At 55.1% G+C, this 15991-nt stretch overlaps 1 protein-coding gene across 1 annotated transcript; it reads right to left on the minus strand.

Annotated features, from left to right (window-relative positions):
• Positions 1 to 1866: 1866 nt before the first annotated feature.
• Positions 1867 to 11480, minus strand: Mapk8ip2 (mitogen-activated protein kinase 8 interacting protein 2). Its single transcript, XM_069999743.1, has 12 exons — positions 11265 to 11480; positions 10417 to 10522; positions 9127 to 9405; positions 8894 to 8987; positions 7561 to 8790; positions 7112 to 7187; positions 6839 to 7011; positions 6645 to 6754; positions 5818 to 5925; positions 5607 to 5677; positions 2798 to 2896; positions 1867 to 2629 (listed from the first exon to the last, which is right to left on the minus strand). The coding sequence occupies exons 1-12, from the start codon at positions 11327 to 11329 to the stop codon at positions 2557 to 2559; spliced, it is 2484 nt and encodes an 827-aa protein (XP_069855844.1). The 5' UTR covers positions 11330 to 11480; the 3' UTR covers positions 1867 to 2556.
• Between the last annotated feature and the right edge of the window lie 4511 nt (positions 11481 to 15991).

Consider the following 15991-nt stretch of genomic DNA (forward strand, 5'->3'; position numbering starts at 1 on the left):
CATGCTGTGTGTGTCGTCGTATATTTTGTACTTCAGTAAAAAATCTGTGTGAAAGCACCAGAGGGGCCAGGCACCGATGGCTCACGCTATAGTCCTACTCAGGAGGCTGACATCCAAGGATCACAGTTCAAAGACAGCCCAGGCAGGAAAGTCTGAGACTTTTATCTTCAATTAACTACCCAAAAGCTGGTAGCAGAGCTGTGGCTCAAGTAGTAGAGCACTAGCCTGCACAAAGAAGCTCAGGGACAGCACCCAGGCCCAGGTCCAAGCTTGAGGACTGGCACAAAACAACTTAAGTTTTTAAAGTTGGAAAGGAAGAGTTAAGAGTTATGTGGTGGAGGTGGAGCAACAGATGAGTGGCCAGGAATACTTCCCTGTCAGCTAGTGTCTGAGGGATTCAAACTGCCCTCACACCCACAGTTGAATCTTTCCACCCTCCCACTTTTCTGACAGGCTCATGTACACACATGCATTTGTATACACACATGCATTATACATGCAATCAGTAACATGTTATCACAGCCCCAAAGGCCATGTCCAGTGTTTTCCCTGGGAGACCAATCCATTTACCAGGCTAGCTGCTATCTGTTCTGACAGACCAGCTTTCTCAGGGAGCCCAGTGTCTATCTGGATGGGGTTAAGGGTGTTTTAGAATGGGCGGAACAAAAATACGTTGTGCCTGGGGCTGCGAAGGTGGCTCAGTGGTACAGTGCTTGCCTACATGCACGAGGCCCTGGGTTCAATTCCTAAGCACTACATAAGCGGAAAAAGCCAGAAGTGGCGCTGTGGCTCAAGTGATAGAGCGCTATCCTTGATCTGAAGAGCTGAGGGACAGCGCCTAGACCCAGAATTCAGACCCCATGACCGGGGGAAAAAAATCAAACAAACAAAACAAAAACCTTGTACCTGACTTTCCCTCAGGTATGTTAGGAGAAGGAGCTATGCAGAGCCCAACCATCCAAAGGAAGGGAGGCTACCCCTTCCTAGCCCTACCACCCCTTCCCACTCCTGTTCCTGAAATGACCAAAAGGGGGAGCAATGTTTAAGTTTGCCTCTTTTGTGAACTTTTTTTTTGTGTGTGTGTATGTGGAAATACTGGGGCTTGACCTCAGGGCTTTGTGGTTACAGATGCTTTACCATTTGAGAAATAGCTCTAGTACCTTTTTGCTTTTGTTATTTTTTAGACAAGATCTCTTTGCCCTATCTGGAGCAAGGATAGATATATCCCACTACGTCCACCTTCTGTTGATCTGAAGTCTTGAACTTCTTGCTCAGGCTGACTTTGAACCATGACCTCCTGATTTCTACCTCCTGAGTAGCTAAAATTAAAAAAGCTATCAGCACCTGGCTCTTTTGGGGGCCTCACACACTCTTTTTCTCAAGTCTGATGCTCTACACCTTGAGCCACACCTACACTTCAGTTTTTTGCTGATTAATTGGAGGTAAGTTTCACAAAATGGACTTTCCTGCCTAAGCTGGCTACAAACCGCAAGCCTCAGATCTCACCTTCCCAAGCAGCTAGGATTACAGGTGTGAACCATGGGCAGCTTTTAAACAATACTTCCAAGCTCCAAGTAGGTCATTTATCAAGGTGTGTGCAGCACCCTAGGTGAGCTGGCCCACTCTTGGGCTCACGCAGGAAGGACACAGGATACTGTGGCCATCCTAGGTGAGCTGGCCCACTCTTGGGCTCACGCAGGAAGGACACAGGATACTGTGGCCACTGAGGCCTCCACGTGGTGAGCAGTGACGGACCCCCAGCATGACTGCAGAAACCACCAAAGCCTCTCCCAAGTCCCAAGAACCCTGGGGCCCCCACGTCCCTCACCACTGGCAGCGCTGGACACCCCTTACAAAGAGCCAGGGTCACACCAAGCAGAGTTTATTGAGGCCAGGCCTGGCCCACATACATGGCGGGCAGCGCACACAGGGAGGATATGCACTGGGCTGCAGGGGCGTTTGCAGCAAAGCAGACAATGTGTAGGGGGCGCCCAGTGGGCGTCCTCCTCCTAGCAGCATGAGGGGTTTGAGTGAGCATTAAGAACCACTTCCAGTGGTCCCAGAGCTTCCTTGGGCACCTCTCCCTGCTTCCCCTGTGCTCCCTGTGTGGCAGAGATGGGGTCCCTCTCTGTCCCTGTGTTCAAAGTTGGGGTGACCCCTTGAGATTCACTATAAAAATTCAAATTCCCTTATAAATTACAGAGGAGGGCAGGAAAGGATCACTGGAGAACCTGACTACCAGTCACCTCAAGTTTTCCACACGCCCCAAGTTCTGACCCTAAAGGAGAGTGCAAAGGGTAAGGTCTGCAGGCACGGAAAGGGGCAAGAGACAGAGGGGAGGAGAGGGAGGCTGGGGAACAAGGTGACTGAGGACAATGGAAAGGATGCATCAGAGGGAAAGCTGGGGCACTGGAGACCCGCTCCCCAGCAGCCTCACAGCCGTGCCCTGGGAATGGAGGGGGAAAGCTCCAGGCTTGGAGCTCTCCTATGACATAAGGTACTGTGTGTCCCCAATCCAGTCCTTGCCCAGCCCACAGTGGCCAGAGCTTCCTCCCACTACTCCAGGTAGATGTCTTCTGTGGGGCAAGCAAACGCCAGGTGCTCCTGGTAGTACTCCAGGAAGGCGCGGCTGTGGAGAGGGGTGGAATCAGTCCAGTGCTCCCTTCTGCCTCTACCCAGCCAGGTAACACCCCTCTGCCCAAAGACCTAGTCGACACCACAGCATCTTTTGCACTCCACAACAGTGCCCGAACTGTCAACTGTTGCCCCCGGGATCCTCCCCCACCTCCCCACTTACCCGACACTCTGCGCTACTGGTCTCATGGACTCCTGAGACACAAAGACATGGCAAGCAAAGCGGCTCAGCAGCGGGTGTTTGGTGATGAACCCGAAATAGCTGTGGGAAAGTTGGTGGAGAGAACGTCAAGAACACTGACCCAGCCCTGGGGGCCCCCTTAAAGACCTGGAGAGCAGAGGCAGGAACAAAGAGGTTGTGAAGAAGGCAGGAGACAAGAGTATGAGGGCCAATTTCAAAATCTTAAATTGTCTTTTGGGGTTGCAGCCCAAGCAGGGGGGTGGGCACCCCAAAGGAGCACTAGAGTTCTTTGTCAATTCCTCAAACAGGGGCCTCTACCTCATACTGGAGTCGGAGGCATCGTCTTCCCTTCCCCACCCCAAGACTCTCAGAGCCTCTCCCAAGAGCACTGGACATTGTTCTGAACAGCTCCCCTGGCTCTGCCTTGCTTAAGGCTTCTGTGAGCCCATCCATCTCTGCCTCTGGTCAGTGCACTGGATAGTGCACTGGGTACCAATGCATCTGTAAAAACCCTTTGGATTCTCTCTCTCCAACTGGAGAAGCACCCTGCCTAGCACTCCTGCAACTCATCCCTTCCCATGTTCCCACATGTGTCTCCATTCCTTCCAAGACACTGAGCAACTAGAGGTAGTCGGTCCACAACCTGAGATTCCACCTCTCTCCCCATCCTGAATAACGATAGTTACTAAAGCACAAAAACTCACAACCACCTCGTGGAATAGGTGTCTTTTGATAGAGGGCTAAGCACAGAGGGACAATATTCTACCCAAGGACACACAGCCAGTCTGTGGCAGCAATGGAGTAAGTGGCTCTTGGATCTTCCAAACACAGCACATCCGGACATGACTGAGTCGTCATCTATTTCACAAGAAAGTGAGTTAACCAGACACTTAGCACTGATTCCTTAGTCTCCTCACAGAGGAAACAGGCTGGGTTCTGAAGCACATCTTGACCCTAAACTACTTGCCTGGATCATCTTTCTCCCATGGATTTGCAGATGGGTCAGTAACCACTGAGCGCTGAGTGTGGCACCATGATTTAATTTTATTTCCTGACAGTGTCTTTCCTGACTGTCCTTGTGGCTTCAGTGGATGCTCCCACAGTCTGGCCCGAGCCCTGGCACTGACCTGGCTTCTACCCCTCAGAGCAGCTCCCTCCTCAATGGAAAAAGGCCAAACTGCACATAACCATTTCCTAGACAGCAGGTCGCCATGCCACTGTTCATGCTTGAGTCCAAACCACTCCTGTGACACCTTTAATACCTGTTCCAACTCTCAGCCCTGGAAATACCCTAACTACCCTGCACCCTACCTGCTGAGTCTCTCTAGCTCCTGAAGATCATTTGTAACTTCTGCTTGGCCCTGTCTCTGGTTCTCCTCTCTCCTTTACCTAGGATGCTAGGACCCAGTGGGCAAGAATCTGTGCCTAGGGAAGATGGCGGCCCCCTACCACCTACTCCCACTCTTCATCTCACACTGCCTGGCTATTTTTTCTACCTCATGATCTCAGTTATCTGGTCCAAAATAAAACCTTCCAGGGACTGGGAATATGGCTTAGTGGTAGAGTGCCTGCCTAGCATGCTTGAAGCCCTGGGTTTGATTCCTCAGTACCATATACACAGAAAAAGCCAGAAGCGATGCTGTGGCTCAAGTGTGGCTCAAGGCTCTAGCCTTGAGCACAGAGAGGCTCAGGACAGTGCCCAGGTTCCAAGTTCAAGCCCTTGGACCAGCAAAAAAAAAAAAAGAAAAAAACCTTGTAGTTCTCCCCTCTGAACTTCAGATGACTGTATGACTGGGCTTGTATCTCTTCTGCTCCTGTCTGCCTATCACCCAATTGAGTATTTCCACTGATTCCTTCCAGGTCAGCCTCAGCAACCCATCAACCTAATCTTTTCTGTCCCACCTCTTAAATACCTACCATCAATACACTTCCCATCATGAAACCACACCTAGATTTCTCATCAGCCACCTAGTCTCCTTTGGCAGCAGCTGATCAATGCACTATACACAGCAGCCAGGGCTAGCTAGCAGCCTGCCCAGATCATTTCCTTCCACCAGAACCTTTCTGTGGCTCCACAGCCAATGGAACGATGCACAAGCCGTTTGGCACTCAAAAGGCCCAGCCCTCTACTGACACTTTTGTTCTCCATTGTCCCGGCTTCTTCCCTTATGCCAGTGTATCCCACAGCCTTGGCTTCCATGCCTGTCTACAACAAGATGATTCACTTCTTCCATCTCTATTACCATCTTTATCATTTTGTAACCTTCTCTTATTTTGCGGGTCTGCTCAGGATCATTCAGAAGATGTCTGACCACCTGTAGATGCTTCTTCTTCTTCTTTTTTTTTTTTTTTTTTGTCGGTCGTGGGGCTTGAACTCTGAGCTTGGGCACTGTCCTTGTGCTCTTCAGCTCAAGGCGAGCACTCTACGGCTTGAGCCACAGCACCACTTCCAGTTTTCTAGTGGTTTATTGAAGATAAGAGTCTCACGAACTTTCCTGTCCGGGCTGGCTTTGAACCGAGATCCTCAGATCTCAGCCTCTTGAGTAGCTAGGATTACAGGCGTGAGCCACTGGCGCCCGGCTTTATAGATGCTTCTTAAACTTTCTTGACTGTGTGTCTGTCTCCCTAACCAGGCCGGATGGGAGCCAGTTTGATTCATGTCGCCCAAACCCAGCATAGAATAAGCACTATGTTAGGTGCAGATGGAGTCCTGGATGATGGGTGGGAATTGGAATGCAGGCAGCCCTTAGGGTTTGAGGACCTGGGGGAGGGAGGCAAGTAAGGTTCTTACCAGCTGTTACGAGGGTGACAACCGCAGAACGAGATGTTCTTCATCTGAAAGAAGTGGCTGCAGCGCTGGAACTAGGGCAGAGGTGGACAGAGACATCGTGGTCGGACTGAGGAAGCCTGTGGCCTTTCTTGATGCCTGCCTGCCAGCCTGTCCCGCAGCCAAACCCTCTTGCCTTGCCTTACCCCATGCCCCCAGTTCCCCACACCCCCACCTCAGGCCCTCCTCCACTCAGACTCAGCTTGACCCCCCGCAGAGAGATCTCAAGGTCACAGGAGGCAGGAGGGCGCAGATGAACAGTCAGTTTCCGGGCAGTGGCAATCTGAGGAAGAAATTGGGAGAGAAAGTCCTCAAGAGCCTGCCATAGCCCCTGCCACCCTCTCTCCTCGGAAGAACTACACCTCTGTTCACTTCAGACTATTTGAATATGTCTGGCACCCAAGATCCCTAAAAGACAATTCTGGAAGATGACAGGGTGACCTTGGCCAGCCCTGCAATAGGAACAAGCCAGTCACGCCACTCTGCACTCAGCCTGCTTCCTCGCACTGTGTCCCTCCAGCCAAGAGGCTCCTCTTGGCTCAGGTGCCAAGAACCCACCCCAATCCTACCTCCATCCCTCTCACTGCCTGTTCCTCACAAACTAATGGGGGCTCTAGGATGCAGGGTGAGCTGGTCCTGTTTCCTTATCCCTCTAGCCTCAGTCCCAGACTACCCAGACTACTACAAGTGCTCATAAATGTTCACTGTGTGGATGAATGCGCGGGAAAATAACTCCCAGGAAAAGGGCTGACAGCTGCTCTCAAACTTTAAACAAACGGGAGAAGACCAACAGAAAGGTGAAGACCCTACTGGCCTGGTCAGGAGGCCTGGCCAGTCTGTCTGCTCAGACCTTTGAATTAGGGTGTCCACCTATGACCCATCCCTACAGCACCACCGGCATCCTCCCTGAAGAGTTGGAGGCTGGGCCACCAAGAAGCTGTGCTAACCTGGAGGCCTTTGTGCAGGCCTTAGGCTAGGCCTGCCCCACACCGCTACACTCACCTTCTGCATGGCTGCACACAGGATGCCATTACCCTGGTGACACGGCACCTCCACAGAGCCCAAGAACTGTACATCGAAGCGCTCTACCCAACAGGGGCTCCGTTTGCTCCCTAGGAGGTCACAGGGGCCCAGATCAGGGGTGATGGGTGGAAAGTCTGAGTGACAAACCATGCCTCAGGGACGGGGGGTCTCACCTAGCAAGTCCTTGGCAGGGCCAGGCACTGCATGGGCATAGAAGGCAGGGAACACACCACGCTCTCCTGTGCGCATGTTGAAGCCACGGAACCAGAAGTCATCCTCTTCAGCCTCTACCAACACTGGGTCATCCACATCTAGCTCCAGCTCATCCGGATGACGAGGGATAAACCTGAGGTGAGGCAGAGTAAGACTGGCTGGGTTGTGTCCCAGTGTCCTGTGATATTGTGAACTAAGGCTGAGGACCACCAGGGTCAAGGGAGCAGCTATACCTGAAAACAGCCCGGTGAGTCTGCTCTCTTTCCTCCCCATTGACCAGACAGGAAAAAAGGCCAAAGGACTCAGTGCCTAAGAGACCAACAGAAACAGCAAAGATGGAGACTCAAGGGGAAAGCAAAGTACTTGAAGTCCTAACTTTGGCTGCAGCCAAGCCCCCTCCTCCCCAACAGGCTGGTGCAGGGTATTCTAAGTCAGGAAGGGAAGGAGGGCCAGCCACTAGGGACTGGGACAGAGGAGCATCCCCCAAGTCTCTGCCCAAAGAGGTGCCTGGGGAGGACCGATGCTCCTCTTTCTTCTTTTTTCTTAGGAAAAAAGTCAAGGTTAAGCTGTGACTACTCCCAGGCCCTCAGGGCTCCTGGGCATTTTGGGGACCAGTGGGACCTGAGACTGGAGCAGTACTTTTTCCTTTGGGGCCACCCAGCTTTCCCCAACTCCCACTCACTAGAAGATCGAGATGTACTGTTGACAAAGACGTTGAGGAACTTCTTAGAGAAGGTGATGTCTGGGCTGTCGGGAGACACATCTTCAGGGATCTGATCGCCACCTAGAAGTGCAGTGCCCCCCTCCTCCTCAGCGGCCTCACCACCACTGTCCTCCTCGCTGTCATCACCCAGGCCTGCACAGCGCCGCAGGCTCACCAGCTCTAGCTGTGTGTGCTCATCTACCACCAGTGTGTACTTGACTGCATCATACACCAGTGATGCATCCAGTGGCGCACCAGAGCCTGCACCCCTGCCCTGGGGGAGCCCCACACTGTCCTCGGGACCGTCTTCGTCCTCCTCCTCCTCCTCCTCTTCCTCCTCAGAGTAGGCAGCAGAACAGGCACGGCCTGGGCGAGCAGCTCGGCCAGGCGTGGTCCACAGGGGCGTGATGGTGTCTCGCGTTGGGTTGCTGAGGAAGAGGCAGGGCCCAGGCTGTGCTGAGCCTGGCCGAGGCGTTGTGGGGGCCGGCGGTGGCGGCCCGCACAGCGTCTCCATGTCCACCAACTCCACACCAGGGCCTGTTGCCGCTTCGGGGGCTTGGGAGTCCTCTGTGGCTTTGCTGGCCAGGGACAGAGGCTCCCCAGGCAGGCGCTGCGCGGGAGACAGGCACTGGCCAGGACAGAGAATGGGGGAGGAACCCTCAGAGATCATGCGGCTCACCAGGTTGCTGAGCAGCCAGGGTGAGTCGGCATCCTCGCTGAGGTCTGGCTCAGACTCGGAGCCGGACTCATACTCGCTGTTTGTGTCTTCAGGGCCCACAGGCAGGAAGGCGGGACGGCGAGGAGGTTCTTGCAGGGGCTCAGGCTCTGGCTCTGAGGCTGGCGATGAAGCCTCCTCAATGGAGTTGGTGAGGTGCGAGGAGCGTCCACTGCTGCTGCTGCTACCACCATCGCTACTTAACTCCAGCTCAGTTTCCGAGATAGATGAAATCATTCGCCCCAGGCGCCCGCCACCGGTGTCCTCTGAGTCTGAGCCAGGGGATGAGAGCTCCTGGCTGCTCCGCCGTCCGCCGTGGTCCCCACTTGAGGGGCTTCTCAGGTCGGCCTCAATGCCAGGATCAGAAGAGGGTGAAGCCCCAGCTGGTGCTGGGGGGCCCGGGGGCGGGTTCCCTTCCCAGTCGCAACCTGGGCACGCCACAGGCTGCACCCCACAGGGTTCCTCTTCTGTGGGCAGGAGGGGGCGAGGGAGCTCTGCAGGGCAGGGGTTCCAGTTACCTTCACCTCCATCCTGTCCTCTCTCCAGTAGCCAGCCACCCTCCCTCCTACCAGTGCCCCTGCCAGCCCCACCCCTCACCTCTGAGGGGTTCCTGAACTGGCGAGCACAGTACAGTCTCCTTCCAGGAGGCTGGGGCCTCCGGAGCAAAGCCTCCATTGTTGTTCAGAGAGTCCTAGGATGAGGCACAAAACAGCAATGCTGAAGAGGGTTTCAGCAAACAAGAGTGGGAGGAGCCTGAAGCCATGGGGTGCGGAGTCTAGGTGCTGTTAAGCAAGGATCAACTCTAAAATTCTGAGAATCAGGAGGCTCACCTGGGCGCCCAGTGTTGTCAGGTGGAGGGTGGTGGGCCGGTGCTTGTGGGGCTCCTCCAGAGCAGGGGAAGGAATAAGGGGCCCTTTGTCAGGGGCCTCTGTATGAGCTCCTCCTACCTCTTTCCCCTCCCCATCTCCTTCCTCCTCTTCATCTTCCTCCTCCTCATCTTCCTCCTCTTCCTCTTCTTCATTGTCATCTATCATCTCAAACTCCTGGAAGTCATCCTGGAAGGAGCAGATGGGATGCGCCTGCTCCGAGCGCCCCAAGGAGAGGCTGTCCTGCAAGGAGGGAGATGGCAGGGCTGGGCCAGAGAGCAATAGTAATCTGGGTCCCACTCGGCTTCCAGCAACCGAGCAGTGTTTTTAAAAATCTGCTTAAGACTCCTGAGGATCACTGCATTTCCTGTGGAGAAGCCAGACTCCTGAAAAGGAATGGCTGATCCTCAGAGCGGCCTCATCTCACTCCTAAACCCCATCACATAAACACATAATTCACACTGCTCAGGACTTTTGGTCTGTCTTCTCCACCAAGGAAGAGTCATGTCCCTGTTGTACACATCCCTGGGAACAGCATTTGCAGCTTGGTGGATGTTCAGTAAGTAACAAATGAATGCATGAGAGGATTCACCAAGTTTGTACCAACCCAGGGCCCTTGGCACAGTCAATCATTCCTTCTGCCAGCAATTCCTCTCCTATCTACCCCATCTGCTTAGCTCCTGCTAACCTCAGGACATGGCTGACATTTTCTCTGTGAAGTCTCCTGACTCCCTCAGTCTGGATCCAGTTCTCTTTCCCCTTACACCAGCCCATGAAATTTAAGTAGCCACTCTCCCTGACATGTGTTTCTCCCCTAAGCTGCAAGATCTGCTGGCAGCTCTCCATCCCCAGCACTTAACCTGGCAGTGGCTGGAAATAGAACGCATGAAACAGAAAGGGGGGACGACACTGGCGCAGGAGAGGAAAGATGTTGTGAGGAACGGAAAGGAGGCAGAGGTTCAGATGTAGATGTAAGGGTTAAGTCTTTATGGGAGGAATCTGAGGACAGAGGGCCCTGGAGCCAAGGCATCCCTCCCCAGGAGGGCCTGGACCGGGAAGACGTACTGGAGAAGGCCCTCTAGGGGGCCTGCGGTGCTGGCAGAGGACGGAGGCCCAGGAAGCCTCAAGGCCACGGGCTCACAGCAAGGGCGATCGGGGCTTTCCCCGCACACCGGCGAGGCACCCAAGTGAACATCAGACAAAGGGCCTGAGCGGCCTCTTCTCTGATGGGGTCTGGACCCGGCCTTTCCCTACCTTCTCACAGTGGTCTGAGTCGTAGCTGAGGCCCAAGCCGCAGTCGTCAGTGATCTCCGACAGGTCCTCATCATCAAATTCTTCCAGGCTTATATCCTGGGGGGGCCTGGAGAGGGGGCCGGGGTCAGAGCGGCCAACCCCGGACCCCCACCCGGGGCGGGTCCGAAGAACACCCGAAGGGGGTGGCCGGCGCTCCGGCCCACAGGCCGACTCCACCTCGACCCTGGCCCGCTACCCAAGGGAGCCTTGCGGGGCGGCCCGGGGGACCCGCCCTTCCCCCAACGTGCCGCGCCGTCACCGGGGGAGACCGGCGGCTGGGGACCCGCCCGGCCCCGAGGGGAGGCAGAGGCCCCCTCCGGGCAGGCCCCCAGCCCCAGGCGTGATCTCGCCGCCGCCCTCCGGCCCTCCGCGCAGCCGCACGCCGAGCTCTCGCCCGGGACCCCCGCCCGGGACCCGGCCGCCCGGGCTGGGCTCACAACCCTGGCTGGAAATGCGACGGGGCTGGGGGCCCCGGGTCGGGACGGCGGGGAACGAGAACGCGGGGCCCGCGCCCGGGGGGAGGGGAGAGGGCTGGGCGGCAGCGGGCGGAGGCCCGGAGCGGAGCCCGGGGTCCGCGAGGGCGGAGGGCCCGGGACCGAGGCCCAAGGGTCTGGGGCGGAGGCGCCGGGTGCCCGGGCGGAGGGGCCGGAGTCCCGGGCGGAGAGGCCGGGGGCCGGGGCGGAGAGGCCGGGGACCCGGGCGGAGGGGCGGGGGGGGGCCGGGGCGGAGAAGCCGGGGGCCGGGGCGGAGGGGCGGCGGGGGGCCGGGGGCCGGGGCGGAGGCGCCGGGCCCGCCCGCGCCGCGCGTACCTGCAGCCCGGCGGCGACAGCGAGTGGAAGGTGGAGAGGGAAAACATCTCTGCGCGATCCGCCATCTTCCCGGGAAAGGCCGGACGGCGGGGGAGGGGAGAGCGAGCCCGCGCTCGGCGTCCGTCCGCGGCTCGGCCCGCGCTCGCCTCGTGACCCGCCGGCGACGCCCGCCCGCTCGCCCGCCCGCTCGCCCGCCGCGACGCCCCTCGCCGCCAGCCGACACCGCCGCAGCGAACTCCCGCAGGGCGCGGGCGCGGGCGGGAGCGGCGCGGGGCGGAGCCTGCGCGGTGGGGGCGGGGCGCGGCGCGGGCCCGCGGCGGGGTCTGGGCCCGGGGGCGGCGGCGGCCCGCAGGCCGGGGGACCGGGGGCGGCGGCGGCGGCGGCCCGCAGGCCGGGGGACCGGGGGCGGCGGCGGCCGGGGTCCGCGCGCCTCGGGGCGGCCGGCTGGGCGGGGCCCGGGAGCTGTCCGCGCCCGGGTGCTGACCGGGACGGCGGCGCTGTCCCCCCGCGGGTGCTGACTGAGCCGAGCCCCCGCGCGCGGAGCCGGGCCGCCGCCGCCGCCCCCGGCAGTGCTGTCCACGGAGCACGGGCGGCCGGGGCCGGCGCTGGGCCGGGCGCGCCTGCGCGGCGGTCGGGGCGAGGCCCGGGCTCGCGGCCGCGCCCCGTTCGCGCTGTTGGACCCGGGCTGAGGCGCCGCCGGCCCGTGAGCCCCGCAGGCACGGCGCGGCGGGAGCGCGGCGAGGGGAGCCGCGGGAAGCGGAGGGGGCTACGGGAGCCGGGCCCGAGCTCCCCACGAAGGGCTCGCGTGAGCGGCGCACGCGACGCCCGGCTCGCCGCGCTCCCGGGCTCAGCTCTGGGCCGGCCGCCCAGGCCGGGGGGGGGGGTGGGGGTGCGGGTGGCTGGTGGGGGGGGGTGATTTCTAGTCAAGTGGAGAGCGTGTCTTGCAGGCCTTCCTGCCCCGGCTGGCTTCCAAAGGAGACGCTCGGATCCACAGGCACCGGGCCCTGCCTCCTTTCTGTCAGGGTAACAGCGCTGTGACCTGTAACTCGGGTGCCGTGTGCACAGGTCGAGATGACACAGTTAGCTACGTTGAAGTATGTGTGCTTTCTACTCTTTTTTTTTCATCAGTCGTGGGGCCAACTCTGGGCCTGGGTGCTGTCCCTAGGTGAGCGCTCTACCATTTGAGCCACAGCGCCACTTCCGACTTTTTTTTTTCTGTTTTTTTTTTTTTTAATGTGGTGCCGAGGAATCGAACCCAGGGCCTCAGGCATGCAAGGCAAACGCTCTACCACTGAGCCACCTTCCCAGCCCCCGGCTTTTTTCTGCATATGTGGTGCTGAGGAATCGAACTGAGGACCTAATGCATAGGAGGCAAGCACTCTACCACTGAGCCACCTTCCCAGCCTCTATATGCTTTTCTACTCTGTTCTGCCTCTTTGCTGATGAGGACCCAGTAAAGAAGTTAACAACGCAAAAGTAGGACTAAGTTCAAGAAAGCCGTTGAAGGCACAACGAAAAACAGAGAGGGACTGATGGACTTGGTTTGTGTGGCACAGTACCATGGTCTTCTGTTCCTAGTGAGAAAGAGAATATTTGACAAAGGTGACCTCATAGGCTTAGAAGGCTGGGTCAGAAAAGGCTATGCAGCTCCACTTGGCTCTTGAGACCATCATACTTAGAAAACATTGGAGGTGCTGAGGACACTTAAGTATCACTGGCCATCTGAGATACCCAGCCTATCTCACTCCTGAATATATGACAATCTTAAGAGAGATAAGAATTCCCTTCAGAGTGTTTCAGAATCTCTCAAACTAAGAAAAGAGCTAGATGCTGCTGACTCATGCCTGTAATCCTCGCTAATCAAGAGGCTGAGATCTGAGGAACCAAGCTCGAAGCCAACCCAGTCAGGAGAGTGTGAGTCTTACCTCCAATTTGCAACCAGAAAGCCAGAAATGGGGCTGTGGCTCAAGCGGTAGAGCACTGGCCTTGAGCAAAAAAAAGCTCAGGGAAAGCTCTGGCACTGGGTTCAAGCCCCAGTACAAGCACAAAAAAACACTCTACTTTAATTGAGCTATGCTTCCTGGGCTAATATCAAGGTTCTTGGTACAATTTTGCTGCACAGACCACAGTGTAGATAATAATAAGGTAGCGGTCAGAATGCTATCCTTACTTTCCTACCATCCACCACTTTCCTGCACCTTCCAACAAATTATAGTGTGTGTATGTGTGCGCACATGCACGTGTGTGCATGTTGATCCTTTGGCAGTATTAGTCCCCAGTTTAAAATACTTTGACAACATCTTACAGTCCAGATTGACCTTGAACCTGTGATCCTCCTGCCTCCACCACCAGAGTGCTGAGATTACTGGGGTATGCCACCACACCTGGTTCAAATTGGCCTTTTAATTAAAAATTTTAAAGTACATGTTGGGGTGTAGCTCAAGTGGTAGAGTGTTTGCCTGGCAATATGAGACTGAGTTTAAAGCCTAGTACTACCAGAAAAAAAAAATAACACATCAATGGGGCTGGGAAGGTGGATCAGTGGTAGAGCACTTGCCTTGCATGCTCGAGGCCCTGGGTTCGATTCCTCAGCACCACATAAGAAAAAAGCCAGAAGTGGCGCTGTGGCTCAAGTGGTAGAGTGCTAGCCTTGAGCTGAAGAGCTGAGGGACAGTGCCCAGGCCCAGAGTTCAGGCCCCACGACCGGACCCAAAAAAACAAAAACAAAAACAAAAAACCACATCAAAACTTCAAATAAGGGGCTGATAATGTGGCTTAGTGGTAGAGTGCTTGCCTAGCATGCATGAAGTTCTGGATTTGATTCCTCAGTACCACATAAACAGAAAAAGCACAGAAGTGGCATTGTGGCTCAAGTGGTAGAGTGCTAGATTTAAGCAAAAGCAGCTCAGGGTTCAAGCCCCAAGACAGGCCCAAAAAAACTAAGCCAGTGGTTCCCACCTGTAGTCCTAGCTACTCAGAAGGCTGAGATCTTAGGATAAAGGTTTAAAAACAGCCTAGGAAGATATATCCTAGAGACTCTTATTTCCTCCAATTAACCAGTAAAAATGCTGAAAATGGAGCTGTGGCTAAAGCGGTAGAGAGTCAGCCCTGAGTGATTAAAAAAAAAAAAAAAATGAGAGTGCAAGGCCCTAAGTTCAAGTCTCAGTACAAAAACCAAAACTTAAAACCTGGTGTTGGTGGCTCACGTCTTTAATCCTAGCTACAGGATTGAGGCTAAGAGCCAAAGGATCTCAGTTTGAAGTCAGCCCAGGCAGAGACTCCATGGAGATTCCATCTCCAATTAACTAGCAAAAACTGGTCTAGAGATAAGACTTAAATAACAGTACACCAGCTGAATTTTGGTATGGATTCATTTCACACTTTTTTTCTCCCTAAGGATCACAGATCTTAACTATATGAATCTCTTATCAGTATGGAAATTTCTTGGCCATTAAAGACGTTATAAACAGGTCTCTATTTACTAACCTATTTTTTGAGTCGATCTTGCTATGTATCCCAGGCTGATTATACTGAACTCTCAAACTTCTGCCTCAGCCTCCCAAGTACTGCAAAAGAGCATGCTCTTTTGCATGCTCACGCCTTAATCCTAGCTACTCAGGAGGATGAGATCTGAGGAACTCGGTTCAAAGCCAGCCTGGGCAGGAAAGTCCCCCTGAGACTTTTCTCCAATAAACCACTCAGAAACCAGAAGTGGCGCTGTAGTTCAAGTGATGGAGTACTAGCCTTGCGCTGAAGAGCTGAGGGACAGTGCCCGTGCCCAGAGTTCAAGCCCCATGACCGACTAAAAAAAAAGAAAAAAGAAAACAAAAAGATCATGCACTAAAACTTCCTTTTTGAACTTCAGCTTGATTATTTTCAATCTGCTTAATTATTCTTTATACTTTTTCATTTTTACCCCATTTTTGGGGGGGGTACAGGTCTTGGGGCTTTAACTCAGGGGCTGGGCACTAATCCTGAGCTTTCTACCATTGGTGCCACAGCTCCACTTTCAGCTCTTTAGTAGTTAATTGGAGATAAGTGTCTCACAGACTTTTATACCTAGGCTATCTTTGAACCGTGACCCTCAGATATTATCCTCCTCAGTAGCTATGTTTATAGGCACGAGCCACAGACACCCAGTTTAAACCTAAGTTTTTGTGCTTTGTTTTTTTTGTTTTTGTTTTTGTTTTTTGTCGGTCATGGGGCCTGAACTCTGTGCCTGGGCGCTGCCCTTCAGCTAGCTCATGGCTAACGCTCCACCACTTCAATCACAGTGCTGTTTCCTCGTTTTTTCTGCTTATGTGGTGCTGAGGAATTGAACCCAGGGCCTCATGCATGCAAGGCAAGCACTCTGCCGCTGAGCCACTTCCCAGCCCTTTGTTTTTGTTTTTAAGAGGAAAGAGGCCGGTGCCTGTGGCTCACACCTGTAATCTTAGCTATTCAGGAGGCTGAGATCTAAGGATCATGGTTCAAAAGCCAGCCTAGGCAGGAAAGTCCATGAGACACTTATCCAATAAACCACCAGAAAACTAAACGTGGCACTGTGGCTCAAGTGGTAGAGCACTAGCCTTGAGCTGAAGAGCTGAGGGACAGCACCCAAGCCCAGAGTTCAAGCCCCATGACCAACAAAGAAAAAAAAAGTCTCTTGGACTTCCAATTATCCACCAGAAAACAGCTCTTCAAGAAAGTGAATTTGGGCTGGGAAGGTGGCTCAGCAGTAGAGTGCT

The sequence above is a fragment of the Dipodomys merriami genome, unplaced genomic scaffold, assembly GCF_024711535.1.
Source record: "Dipodomys merriami isolate MVZ:Mamm:240054 unplaced genomic scaffold, mDipMer1.0.p SCAF_55, whole genome shotgun sequence".
Taxonomy (NCBI): domain Eukaryota; kingdom Metazoa; phylum Chordata; class Mammalia; order Rodentia; family Heteromyidae; genus Dipodomys; species Dipodomys merriami.

Coding starts and splice junctions, on each gene's coding strand:
- Mapk8ip2 (XM_069999743.1), bottom strand. CDS start 11,329: ATGGCGGATCGCGCAGAGATGTTTTCCCTCTCCACCTTCCACTCGCTG. Junction 5,678..5,817: donor TGAGTGGAGGAGGGCCTGAG/GTGGGGGTGTGG, acceptor CCTCTGCCCTAG/TTCCAGCGCTGCAGCCACTT. Junction 2,897..5,606: donor TGTCACCCTCGTAACAGCTG/GTAAGAACCTTA, acceptor ACTTTCCCACAG/CTATTTCGGGTTCATCACCA.